The sequence below is a fragment of the Odontesthes bonariensis genome, chromosome 18 (genome assembly GCF_027942865.1).
Source record: "Odontesthes bonariensis isolate fOdoBon6 chromosome 18, fOdoBon6.hap1, whole genome shotgun sequence".
Taxonomy (NCBI): Eukaryota; Metazoa; Chordata; class Actinopteri; order Atheriniformes; family Atherinopsidae; genus Odontesthes; species Odontesthes bonariensis.
In genome coordinates, this window is record NC_134523.1 from 22821436 (window position 1) to 22834013 (window position 12578).

The following is a 12578-nucleotide window of genomic DNA, read 5'->3' on the forward strand; positions in this document are numbered from 1 at the left end:
GTGTTATACACTGAATTTCCATCCATGTTAAAGATCAGATTTAACATATGTCATATTTTTTCCCATAATTAAATATGATAAGAATCAGCAAAGACAGAACTGGATCACCTGGCAGCTGTGAAAACACACAATAATGAAGTTAATACTGTCATGATGATGTATAGAAAGGCCATCGAGCTGCTGATATATATAACAAGAGATGATATGAGACAGGTTGCTGCATCAAGACAACCTTTTCCAATAATATAATCAGTACAATGCTTGAGTAAAAAGTGTGCATCTTTGTTGGCCCAATTTTGGAAAAATATTTATTTAATTTTGACATGCTGGGAAGTCTCTGTGGGGGATTTCCCTCCACTTAGAGTATTCTTGCTCACCACATCTCCTCTGAAAGCAGACAACAGGAAAGAGTATTGACAAGTGAAACATTAATGAGAGTTTTGGAAGAGCCTCAAACTGAGAGTACTATGTTTCTTCAAATACTAATTTTCACACTATGAATCCAAACAAAGCTTTCAGCAAGCAAAGTGTTTCACAGTTGGAACAGTACAGATTCTATCCAAAAGCACTTTTGAAAAAGGAAAAATTGCTAAAGGAGGTATGTGGAGTGTTTTGGCTTCTTCTTCCCAATCAAAACAATGGGAAAGGACAAAAACATAAGCACAAACTGTGCAAGTACAACAAACTGAGATCCATGCTGCACATAGAGACAATCAACCACTCCCTCTTGTTTGACAGTTTGCTAGAATATATATATTAAAAAAAGGGCTTCAAGTGTTGATAGTAATGCTTTTCAAATGCTTTTAATGATAGCCTTTTAGTTGTGGCTACTGATGTAAACTTTAGCAGAGATCAACCAGAAGGATTGCACGATTCACGATTAATCTGCCACTGAAGTAACAACCTTTTCTGAAATTATGAATTAACTTGTTTCAAATACACACTGGATGTGTGACTCTAGAAAAACAATGACAAATAAACTAGAATAGTAAAGTCTCAAGTTTATCTATCTTTTTTGTATTGAAAGAAAAAACATCACAAACCCTAAAGGTGGTGCATAAATTATTCTGATTCCAAAATAAACTTTCACAAACCAGTGTTATATTTTATGCTCTTTTATTATAGTTTGAATAGGACATATTAGGACAGAGACTTTTCCCTGCTTATTTCCCCACTTTTTTTTCCCTGGCTCTAGTAAATTTTTGCTTTCTGTTTACATTTTCGTTTATTTGGACTTCTTGGATAGCCTGCATATTTTTCCATCTTTTTCTTGTGAGTTTTATCTAAGTTTATGTTATATCTTTTCACCTGCCTGCCTCACATCTATGCAACAATGTAAGTTAAACATAAAGCCAAAGCACCAGAAAGGGGTGTAAATTATCAGAGCATGAACCCAGCACAGAATCAATCTGCTGAAAATTGCGTCCGATAAGCTATTCTTTCTCCTCTGTGACAGTGCTTTTTTCCCCCAACCTTCATATATTTACACCTCACTGTAGATGGATGGGACTCAATTAGCAAGACTTAGAGTGGCCATGTAAATCTAAAATCTCTATTATCCCTCATGCAGTGGGTGAAAATGATTCACATGATCTCTATCACATATTAAAGATAAAATGCGTGGAGCCTCTTGTAAATCTCTGTTCCCCACCGGTACACAGATCTGATGGAGAGGCTATAAGAATGGCCCCTCGGGACACATGAATCAGTTGTCCCTGTGGCAAAAGTGCTATCTTCAAGGCACTAGCAGCAATATACATATGATTCAATACACGTAGACACAATATACATATAATACAATACAAACAATAGGTAAACATTTAAATATACACAGGTAAGCAAGAAAAAAAAAGGAGTGCGATACGGTAGTGGATGACATGTTGACAGTTTGCAGGTTAGTCACAGGCTGATTTGCATGTAGATGAAAATTAAAGTGACTTGGTGCATTTCAGCAGCTTATATAGGGGTGGGGGGGTTACATCGTTCCAGTCCTGAGCATCCTCAGTCTGCTTGGGACAGTTTTTTTTCTTCATTTATGTGAAGGCGGGGGGTCGTATTCCTGGCCCTCCTGAAGTCCCTAATGATCTAATTTGTTTTGGTTCTATTCAAGACAAGATTGCTTTCTAAACACCACTGAGCAAGGTATTGAACCCCATCTCTGTAGAGAGGCTCATCATCTCCTGTTATCAGTTCTATTATGGTGGTGTCGTCGGCAAAATTCCCGAGAGTGCTAGAGGAGTGGATGATTGTGTGTTCGTGAGGGAACAGAGTGATGACGGTTGGGCTGAGGACACCACCCTGTGGCACTACTGTGTGCAGGGTGAGAGTGAATGATGTGCCCCCCCGGATGTTCTGTGGTCTGTTAATTAGTAAGTCCAGAAACCGTGAGCATAGAATGGTGGTTAATCCCAGGTTTCTGGGCTTTTTAACCAGTTTATGGGGGATTACTGTATTGAAAGCAGGGCTGAACTCAACAAATAACACCCTGGGGTATGTATTGGGGTGCTCCAAATGAGGCAGGGTAGTGTGAAATGCATTTGAGATAGCATCTTCTGCTGATCCGTTTCAACGGGAAGCAAACTTGCGCTGTCCAGATCGATTGGAATGCTGGGATAGATAGATAGATAGATAGATAGATAGATAGATAGATAGATAGATAGATAGATAGAACTTTATTGATCCCTCGGGAGGTTCCCTCTGGGAAATTAAGAAAGCACAAGCCTCTCAAAGTACTTCATAGCAATTGGACGATAGTTATTGAGGTATGTAGCCACTTGCTTTTTGGGTTTTTGAGGCACATAAGGACTACAGCCTGCTGCAGACACAGACTGAAGATATCAGAGAGCACCCCCTGCTCGCTGGTCAGTACATGACTTCAGTGTGCGGCCTGGTACCCCGCCTGGTTCCGTTGCTTTGGAGTCATCAGTCTTCCTCAGGATGGTTCTCACCTGGTGGAGCTGCCAAACAAGTGCAGGTTCCACCCTGGGCGCTGATGCTGTTTGAGCACCCTCTGTGCTGACATAGTATCAAAGCATGCAAAGAACTGGTTCAAGGCATTAGGAAGCTTGCGGGCAGCCATACATAGAAAATACCAAGAGATCTGCAACCAAGGTGAAATCAGATTTAATCTGACAAAAACTTCCCACAGAACATAAAGTGCATTTTCATGTGCAAGTCAAGGGAGAGTTCAGGAAAAACAAAACCTGACAGAGGAGCGATGATGAAATGCCAGCAAAGACAGAATATTTATAGAACAGAAGCAATAAGACAGTGTTGTGCGTGAACGAGTTCAAAAGAACGCGTTCATTGAACACGCTCATTTTTTCGTGAACGTTGAACTGAACGTAACACATTTTTTAATAAAGAACCTGAACGTGAATTAGTTCACATTATGTGTCATGAACGGCAGACATCCCTGTAAATGAACGTTGGAATTTGTTTTCCATTGAAAACTGAGTGACATCTGTTTTCTCTTTTGAAACGCAATGAGATAAAGTTCCTCCCTCCTGTATTCTCGCTGGTGCCGCTTAAATCATGTATCACCAGACAGAAATGGTTTTGACATTGTGTGCGCAATGCATTGCGGGCAACGTAGTGTCCGGCTGAGAATAGTTGAATAACATACTGGCTTCCGCACGACTTTACCCGTGATGAATTGCAGCAGAGCGGGGTAGGCATAGCAACGCCACGTAGCAGGCAACGACGAGACCGCAGAGGGCTGGAGGAGTGAGCGAGCAAGCGAGAGAGAGAGAGAGAGAGAGAGAGAGAGAGAGAGAGAGAGAGAGAGAGAGAGAGAGAGAGCGCACGCTGCAATTAAAAAAAAAAAAGGCTAGTGGAAGTGATGGCACGGAGACAGACAACGATTCTCCTTATGAATATTGAAAACAATTTTACACTCTTGCAAACCAAGACCCCGACGGCATTTCATATTTTATATTCTTTTTTTAATTAAATGCTGGTAAATTTCATTGCACTAAGTATAGAACTGGTCTACCTTGTCTGTACTGCTGCAAGTTTCATCACCTGGTAAGAAACCCACAATTGCAGTGTCATGAGCAAATGTCTACAATGAGCAGTTTCAAAGAACGTATAGTGATTTCTAGCTCGTAGTGTGAAAAAAAGTATTTATTTGAATATCTCACGAAAAAAGTAAAATGAACTGAACTTTGAACTAGTTCAGAATTAAAATTGTGAACTTTGAACGTGAACTGTTCACTTTGAGCATGTATGAACTGAACTTGAACTAGTTCAGAAAAGCTGTGAACTGGAACAACACTGCAATAAGAGCAAGTTGATGTATACCTGCAAACATTCACACACAGAGACACTTTCAGACACAAGCACAGAGATACAGGATTAAAACAAAACTACTAATATTACTTGGTCCCCCCATTTGCATTAGGATACCCAAAGCAGATGAGCGAGTGCATGCATTGGCCAACAGAGTCTCCACTGTAACTTCCAGGCTTTAAGCGGGGGCGCCAGGGACCAGGCTTTTGGCCTCAAAATGCCCTCAGGGCAGACAGACTAACTCTAGTATGAGGCAATGCCATGAAGAAAGAGACTGTTTAATCTGCTGGTCGAGATGGAGAGACCAGGTGCGGAGGAGCAAGGTTCAGCAGCTCTCCAACTCTTTCTTTCAGCTGCATCTGTCTATGGAATCAGATTCCGCTGCATTTGTTTTAATTTCCTTTTCCAGTTCATTTAATTTTCCATTGATTTCTTTTGCTAGCTAAATTTGCAAGGTATGGCACACTTATGTTTATGGCACAAATTAACTAGGCAAGTCAAAGTACTTTATATACACAATAACTATAAATATTTAATTCACTTAAGTCAGTTGATTAAATGCAGTGATAAACAGGTAAGTTGTGATTCAAAAGAAGCAAGGTTTGGCACAGATCTGTAATTCTTGTCTCTCTGGTGCCAGAAAACAAACCTATTCCTGATACGTCCGATGTCTTGCGGGTTCATAACGCACCAGAAGATCTGCGATGTACTTTGGCCCTAAACTATTTAAACTTTTATAAACCAACAGCAAAATGACTCAACCAAAATCCGCTGTCTGAAGGTAAAATCAAACTGCAATTAGGGGTAGCTGTTTGCAACGAGGCTGTATACTGAAGCCTACTATAATATACTCCAATGAGTTTTAGGGCAATAGTCCAGGACCAGCAGCCCCACAATTAAAATGCAAAGATGTTTTTGGTTCTGAGCCTCAAGCCTTGGGCTACAAGCATGTGCCTACTTGATAGGGTAAATGTGTCAATTCTCTGGACAAACTATAATTTGCCCTGCCTTGTATTTGCTGTTGCATTGTTCTATCATTTAATGTTAAATAAAAATAAAAACATGCTTATGAGTCCACCATAACCTCAACTTGCATTTTATCTCTTTGTGTTATTGCGCATGTGTACTTGTGTTTTAACATGTGATTTCATCATCTCATTCCAAAAACCATGTTTGCATATTGTGATTAACTGTGATCATGTTTTACAACTAGTACATTGTTTAAATTGCACATGTTTTTGTGCAAAAGTAATAGTTTATACCACTGAACCACTGTGGGATGGCGCTATACTTGAGCCAGTGCCTGCCTGTTGTCAGGGCATCAAAGATCTGAGCCAAAAACTTCTTTACTGCCCAAAAATTCACCTACAATATGCAGTTACAATGTAAACTCTACCGAACCTCCTCTGAAACAGTACTAGAGTGCACAATTTTCACACAACACGGCACTGATAAATAATTAGTTGAAAAAGACATGCTTAGGCTGGTCTATAGTACCAATTAGGGCAGAAAAAGAAAGTATTAACACATCTATATGTTATTGCCCATCACAGTAAACTGAAGGTGTGTAACTTCACATTAAGTAGCAAGCACAGAAAACAAAAAAGCACTCAAACATAAATATGTAATAACCCATCACAACAAACAAAAGGATTAAGAAAGTACCCATACAGCAAAACAAAAATGCTTGTGTTCAAATGGCCCTCACAAGTTTGCTCATGTATAAAGTACTTATTCTCCATATTTAATGAAAGTTGTTCTCTTCATATGAAGAGGGTTTTAGTGTTTTAGGTACACAATCATGTCCAAGAGTGATATCCTAAAATGAAGATTTGGTTAGAATAATCCAGCTGCTTCTAATTGCAGTTTAGATTTTTCTTTGATTCAGTTGAATCATTTTGCTGTTTAACTAACAATAAAAAGAAAATTATTGGTAAAAACCTCACCAACTGTATCTGAATCCAGTGGTCATGTCCAGGATGGCCTCTCCGCTGATGTCAAAGCTTTGAAAGCTTTTATGGTAGAAACAGATTATCTTTTTTTGTACTTTGTAAATATATTTATCCTAAAATCACCAGAACAGTCTAAAGCAGGCTACAGTGTGCTGAAAGAAATTGGGAGCTAGTCAGAGACAGAATTTATTTGTTCTTAAACAGCAGGTCTCCCAGTCTCCACCTCCAGGTAAACCCTGATTTTGATGCCTCATACCAGAGTATCCCTGTCTGTCCCAAGGGGATTTAGCAGGCTAAAAGCCCAAAAAGAAGCCTTGATTAAGTTTGACTTAAAGGTAGTGTAGGAGATCCTGGATTTTGAGTCCAGCGAAGCTGCTTTTTGAAAATACACAGGTAAAAAGTCCCAACCCTTTTCTTCACTTTCCCCCGAAGTCACGCCTCTAGAGTACATGAACACGCACGAGCACGAAGGTGCACGAGCGCTGTTCTGACAGCAAGCATCGATCGTTGCCGTATTTAGTATTTAGTATTTAGTATATGCTAACTATACGTTTAATAATGCTAGGTGCTAGCCAAGCTGGCTCTAGTTTAGCTTCCTGCCAAGCTTCTGGACGCGTAATTCGTTTACGGAGCAGGGTACGCGCACAGGGGGAAGGAGGGGGAGGGGGAGGGAGGAGCAGGTTGCAGTTTGATAGACGGCATCAGAATCCAATCATTGTGAACTTTTCATATTTGTGTCAAAACTTTTAATTAATTGGTTGCAATGAGGTTGTGAAGAGTATTTCAAGCAATATGTAAAAAAAATGCTCCAGAAAAAGAACCCCTACCCCACCTTTAACCCCTAGATACGACAAAATGCTATAGAAATGTCCCTTGTCCCTCTCTTGTCCAATAGTATGAATGTGGCCAATGCTTATTTTGTTAGTTGAAAAATAAGGCTTTTATTTGAAATCCTGTGTTTTATAGACACTGTGTCAGAACGAACGCTTTATAAAGCCTATTTCCAACAGTTTCAACAGATTCCTGTCTCTTTCTGTCTTCTGTCTTCCTGCCTTTCAGTTCCTTTGGCTTATCCCCCCCTCTCTCTAACATCTCCCTAACGCCTGTTATACTCCACTACCTCTACCATCTAAAACTTTCCACTGTCTCCTTGGCTGGCTCTGCTCTCTTTTTATCTTAAAGTTTCCCTCCCTTATCGTCCCACTTCTCCTCACTTTCCCTCCCCAATCACACGCCTCATCTCTGTACTGTACTATCCCCTTTAGATACCTTCTTTTTTCTCCCTGTTCCCATCTCTCCAGTAAATTCGTAGCCGTATCTTTCCTCATTACTTACCTCGTTTTCTCTGTAGCCTCTCTTTTCCATTACAAGATCTATACTAAATGTTTCCAAGACCCCAAGCTCAGGTTGCAGAAACACTATTGAGATTGCAAAGGAAATAGCTGTGATACAGCAAAGTGATCACTGCCCTGGACCCTTTGGGCTCCCCTTGGAATGATGCCATGGATAATGATTTTCCTTGTTTCGGCTCTACCTCCTTTCCCCCGCTGAGTGCCATAAACAAGTATCAACTTGGAGTGGGTTTTTCTTCTTTTTTTGGTAATCCATACCTCAGTTGTGTCTGAAAACTTTTTATTAATCTCCCTCCATCTAAAAAGTCATTTTCCTGCATAAGATAGACTTCAAGACTGTAGTCAGTGAGGCATTTTCATTTTGTTTCAAAAACAGAAAAGGAAATCCAAAGGTTTTCACACACCTGCTCCTGTAAAAAAATAATTTACCAGTGCTCTTCAATTAGGAACCTGTCATGTCCATGGGGTTTTCCCCATGTTTTTAGTTTTGTGTTTTATCATGTGTTAGTCATGTCTTAGTTTTTAAGTCCATGTTTAGTTAAGTTTTGCCATTTTTTTTAGTTTTGCCATTGTTTTTTCCTCAGTCCCCATGTTCTGGTCATTAGTTTTATTCACTTCACCTGTCCATCGTTTCTCAGCTGCAATCATTTACCAATCACTCTGTTCAGTATTTAGTTTCCAGGTTTCCCCTTTCATTTGCGAATTCCTACCCCGATTTCACCATTCCCCTTTCATGCCACGCCACGTCTAACCAAGCTAAGTGCTTCATGTCACGTCACGTCACGTCACGTCACGTCACGTCACGTCACGTCACGTCACGTCACGTCACGTCACGTCACGTCACGTCACGTCACGTCACGTCACGTCACGTCACGTCACGTCAAATCTTTTGTTTTTTCGTCACAGTTATACTCATGTTTGTTTCCAAAGTCTAGTTTTGTTATCCGTCTCAAACGCGCCTTGTTTTGACTTTTGTTGTTTTTGAAGAAGAAACCAAGTGTGCTCTTACCTTTTGAAGTCCGCATCCGTGTCCTGCAAACCCTCAAACCTGACAGAACCATAATCTCGTTTCACTGATTAGTTTGCCTTTCTTAGGCTGAGAGTATGCAAATCAGAGAGATCAGCTGCTCCAGTGTTGCTGTCATAAAAATGTGAAAAACTCTGATACCTTTTGTCCTTTGTCCTTTGGTTTTATAATCTCCTGGCAGCGCTTTTGAAATGTTGCTTTATATCTGGTCAGGACATAATTTTTTATTTTGTTTTATTTTGGCTAATTTATTGTGGGAATAATTAAACGTAGAATGCTATTAAATACCACCTCAGAGGGTATTGTGATGTGTATTTCAGGTGGTTAGGATAATTCTCAGAGTATGTATTTGATTTGTGATTTTATTAACAAGGATCTAACAAAAAACTATCACATGGCAAACTAAAATATGTTCTGGGACATTTTTTATCTCAGCATTATCTTTGATACTTTGAATCAGAGTTTTTTAACTAGATGGTAAAATCACTGTTTTGGCTCCTCTTATTCAATTAGCTGAAATAACAATGTTTCTCATGGAGAAAGGGGTCTCTTACCCTACTGAGAGCCAGGAGAAAGTCCATCCCACCAGACTTCTTAACACAATGTCGTAGTTTCCAGTACACCAGATGCTCCCATGCAAATACCAGAAGACTGAGGCCCATGGCTACCAGCAGCATGTAGAACACCCCTGCCATGTTGTCAATGTCCAGCTTACTGCTCATCACCTATTAGAAAAAAGAAACCAACTGTGAGGAAAGAGGGATGCTATCTGCCAGCAGGAACGCCAAAAAAACCAGAAAACAATCCATTCCTCAGATGGTGCTCGGTCTGGACTCACGAAAGGATCAGCACCATGGACAGAGCTTGTGAAAGTCTCTCACATTGTTGTGGAGGCATTTTGGCCTCCTGTTCCTTAGAGTGCTTTTTACGTTTTGCCAGCCTGATTTTACATACAGTTCTCCTTAGGTCCTGCTACAGTATTTCAATAAAGTTGAGGTTTTTATTAAAAGGTCTTCGAGATCTTGAATATTTCCTTGAATCTTTCTTTTTCCAGCGATTCTGCTGTAGATTTGCTGCTGTGTTGGATCAGCTAAGGCAGTAACTCGCAGCAGACGATTGATCAGAATCACACTGATTCTTTAAATTAAGTGTGTTTATTTCTTCCACCACAACCACATAAAATAAACAAAGCCATCTGGTGAGTTAGTGTCTCTGAATAAAAATAATTAAAATAACGAACGCTCTTCCTTTTATAAACATTTAAAGCTTATTTTAAAGACTTTCAACTCACTGTATAGTGTATAATAAACTAGAAAAGCAAAGTAATAAAGTGTTGGGGCAGAAAGAGATTACCTTAAAACAGTACAATTGTGACCACTTGTGTTGCGGCACTGCGCTTTCCTGCCCAACAGATTACAGGCTCACAAAACTGTTGATTGCTTGAATAAAGGATGCCAAAGGAAGCTACCTTGTTAGCACAAACAATATAAAACCCACAGAGGTTAATTGGTGAAATGTGATGATTCAAGAGAAGAGCCACTCACTTTCACTAGATGACAGCTTATGTGAAAAGTCTTGGAGAGTAACAGCTCTCAGAATAAAGGAGTCTTTTCATTTTCAAACTCCAGACTAATTAGAAGTTAGAGCGGGTCCAGGTATTCTTTGATTGGTCAAGAGTCTGGTGGAGTACGTGTAGTGCAGGTGAGGAGAGAAGCATGTAATACAAGACAGGTCAATAGAGGGGTCCTTTCACAATCACTGTGATTGATAGTTGGGGAAAGTGAGGCGTTTGTGCTGATATGCTGTGTTTGGTTTCCTCCAAACGTGCTGCTGTGCATTATGAGCAAACATCTCCACTTTGGTCTGGTCTTTCCAAAGGACATTGTTCCAGAAGTGTTGTGGTTTGTTCACATTTAACTGAGGCTTTAACATGAACTTTAACATTTAACATGCCTGTAGAGTCTGAGATGTTTTTTTTTTGCAATCTCTCTGACCTTTGGGTGAACTTGCTGGAACGTCCCTTCCTGGGAAGATTGACAACTGTCTTTGAATGTTTTTCACTCTCTGTAGAATAATGGATAGTTTGGAGAGGGCCTTATAAACATTCCCAGATGGATGGTCAGCAAAAATTGCTTCTCCAAGATCATTGCTGATGTCTTTCCTCATTAGCATTGTGCTAATACGCAGCTGAATGCTCCAGACCAGTAAACTGCATAGACTTCTGCTTTGCTGATAGTCAGTTAATGAAGTGCATTTGATTAGCAGCGCCTGGCTGCTATTTTATTTCCGAAAGGAGGCAGTAAGAGTGGACTTTCACACACTGATTGACTTTTTCTTAATACATATTGGGTATGATATAAAAGTCATGTTCTGTTCCTCAGTTGTATTAACCTAATCTTAATACCTAGTAAAAAACTTTTTTTTTAATCATGTCCCAAATTGTTAAATAATGAAACTGTGAGTAAGTTGGAGAAATATGTATCTTCTTCATATTTTACTGCCTAATTGACCCGTTTTGATTAGGTTTAGTTTATCATGAGTGTAGAGGATGAAAGTGTACTAGATTTAAAAAGGTGTAAGACAACATACCTCAATCTTATCATTGTGGCAGATACCTGACAACCAGAGACGCTCCAACATGTCAATCTCATCTGAAAGGGAAGAGGGAGAGGGGGAGAAGGTTAGAAAGAGGAAGCTGGGGGGAAATACCAAAAAACATCTGTCAGGAGAGGAGAAAGAGATGGCAATAGGTAAAGATACTTTGGGACAAGGAGTTAAAATAGTGCAGCAGTGGAGAAGAAAATAAAAGAGTAAAAATATGCAAAATGGAGTTTACCACCTTTTTGTCCCCTGAGAGGCGAAGACAGAAATATGAGAAGAAAAAAAAGCATATTTGGGAGAAGGCAAAGCAAGATAAAATCACAAGATAGAAGGGAATCTTTGCACCCACAGAACAATAGGAATGGGCTCAAAGAACGGGGATGAGTTGCGAAAGGTAAGATTAATGTGATGGAAAAGAGAAATGGTGAATTAGAGACAGTGAGTACAGCAGAGGGGAGCCCTTTGAAGCAGACTGGGGAATGGCTTGGTGTCTGAGGCGGGTACACTAAGGGCAGAGTGATGTGACAGCACATGGGAGATGAAAGGAGAGAAAACACACAAACATTACATTTCCTGCTCTAACTATCAGAAAAAGACACACACATGTGACACACTCTAAACTCCAGTGTAATGGGACTCTCAATGCTGGCCATTAACGCATTAATCAAAAAGACTAAGGCTGCGGGAAGGACATCGTGCTTTTCCTGGCCGTGTACAGAGGAGCTTATGCAGACTGATGTGCCTGACCGGGTTGCAGAGGACTTTTAAATCTGGCACACAAGGATAATATCTTGACATATGCTTAAAACCTGTCACTGTAGACACTCTGAAGATGCCCCAGTTAAAGAAAATCCAAATACCAATTATTAATTGACCTGTGGGTTAATTAATGCTGTCCGGCAATCCCACTGCAAAGCCCCGCCACATGGATTAGATGGCCCCAACTGAGCCATGTTGACTGAAATGTCAAGTCTGCTCAAACAAAACACAAATCTCACTCCAATACTGATCGGTCTGCCAAATTTCACAACCACAATAGTCATTTGGGAATTCAGATGTTCCTTGACAGCTGAATGAAATTGAGCAGAACTAGATTTACCCCTCGTCCTTTCACCTTTCTCCCCATGCAGCTCCTGACAATAGACTAATCTGCATGTTCATTCAGTGGCAGCTCACACACTAATCTAATTCATTGAGTTTCAATGAGCGCTGATTTGGTTTCCCTTTCACTGTCCAGCTTTACGTAGCTCCTCCTTTGTCTTACTGTAAATTCATTAATTAGAGCAGTCACTTGCAAGTGAGGCTGCTATTTGGGAGAAATATTCCCCACTAAGAACAGACTGAGAAGACCTGCTC

The 12578-nt window shown here is 40.2% G+C and overlaps 1 protein-coding gene across 1 annotated transcript in view; it reads right to left on the minus strand.

Moving 5' to 3' along the window:
• Positions 1-12578, minus strand: part of grin2da (glutamate receptor, ionotropic, N-methyl D-aspartate 2D, a) — a 255403-nt gene that overhangs the window by 5585 nt on the left and 237240 nt on the right. Inside the window, exons 17-18 of the mRNA XM_075449709.1 lie at positions 11211-11272; positions 9176-9346 (exon numbers count right to left, since the gene is read on the minus strand). Of these exons, the coding sequence (XP_075305824.1) occupies positions 9176-9346; positions 11211-11272 (233 nt within the window). The remainder of the gene's footprint in view (positions 1-9175; positions 9347-11210; positions 11273-12578) is intronic.